Raw genomic sequence first — 1,134 nt, 5'->3', positions numbered from 1 at the left:
CGATCTGTTGCAACGGTTCCCTTCTCCTTCAAGGCGATTAGAGATGCCTCCCAGCACGGAATAGCAAGGAAGCAACGACAAAGTGAGGAGATGCAGGCAAATGCGTTTCTCTGTCAGCTGCTGCCTGAGATATCAGACCAACTGCATCCGTGCTCCAGCATGGACGCGCAAGTGGGAGCAGTTGGTTTGCAGCTTGTGGGTAACATGTCATCAAGGGGCAGCAATGCCTGAAGGCCGAAGACTCACTTTCACCCAGCACAAGTTCGCAGAACACCACCACGAGTTGCAGATAAGCCGGATAGCCAAACCGAGTCGCGCGCGTAGAGACAGTTTCGCCTCTTTCCCGTAGTCCTGAACTCACGGCGTTCGGAATTCAGAAGAAAAGCTCAAGGCCGCTGCATACAAAGAGGAACATCCTGGATACCACAGTCTACCGCATACATGCGAGGATCATGACTGTTCGGGCTCCCTTTGACCGTCCGACGTCTGCGCGGAAGAAAATAAGACATCTCTTCAAGAAGAAAAGAATTCATGGTCATCCTGAATCCAGACTTTCCACAGGGGGTTCGCCAGTTGGCTATCTTTGTACGCGTGGGTAATAATGGCCCTCTTCAGATCAATTACTTCCTCAAGTGGCGGGCGTCGTCCTTCCTTATATATTTCCAACGCAGAACTCAGTCGATTGACCAGCCTGTTCAGCATTCTTGACTTGGGGGACGGCACGTGTTCAGGAAAGATGTAGTCCGTTTGGAACTGCTGTACAAACGCAGGCCACCATCTGTCGGTATCCATCTTGTCGCCTAGAAGCTCAATTGTACAAACCAGCTGGTCAAATATCATAAACAAAGAAGAGAGTTTCATAAACAGGGTGCAAGCTTTGAATCTCCTATCTGGTCGTGCGAGTTTGTGTGTCGCGTACTTTACCAATATATCCGCTTTCACCATGAGCGTATCCACATCTTCAGCCGTCAGCGAAGGCTTGGCAAACAAACTGCGCATTGTCATGTATGCATCCATTGGGCTATCCAAAAGCATATCACATGGCAGGGAACCAAGTTCGCTGAAATGTCTGGGGATGTCCTCAGGATTCACCACTGGCAGCCGCACAAAAGGATGCTCACGAATGTCCCTAGG

At 50.3% G+C, this 1,134-nt stretch overlaps 1 protein-coding gene across 1 annotated transcript in view; it reads right to left on the bottom strand.

Annotated features, from left to right (window-relative positions):
* Positions 1 to 513: 513 nt before the first annotated feature.
* Positions 514 to 1,134, bottom strand: part of EMH_0070410 (uncharacterized protein) — a gene marked incomplete at both ends in the record, with an annotated part of 2,544 nt that continues 1,923 nt past the window's right edge. Inside the window, one exon of the mRNA XM_013498970.1 lies at positions 514 to 1,129. Within this exon, the coding sequence (XP_013354424.1) occupies positions 514 to 1,129 (616 nt within the window). The remainder of the gene's footprint in view (positions 1,130 to 1,134) is intronic.

The sequence above is a fragment of the Eimeria mitis genome, genomic scaffold (genome assembly GCF_000499745.2).
Source record: "Eimeria mitis Houghton genomic scaffold, Emh_scaff3876, whole genome shotgun sequence".
NCBI lineage: Eukaryota > Apicomplexa > Conoidasida > Eucoccidiorida > Eimeriidae > Eimeria > Eimeria mitis.
Note: the sequence above shows the minus strand (reverse complement) of the source record. Positions and strands in the feature narration are given on the sequence as shown.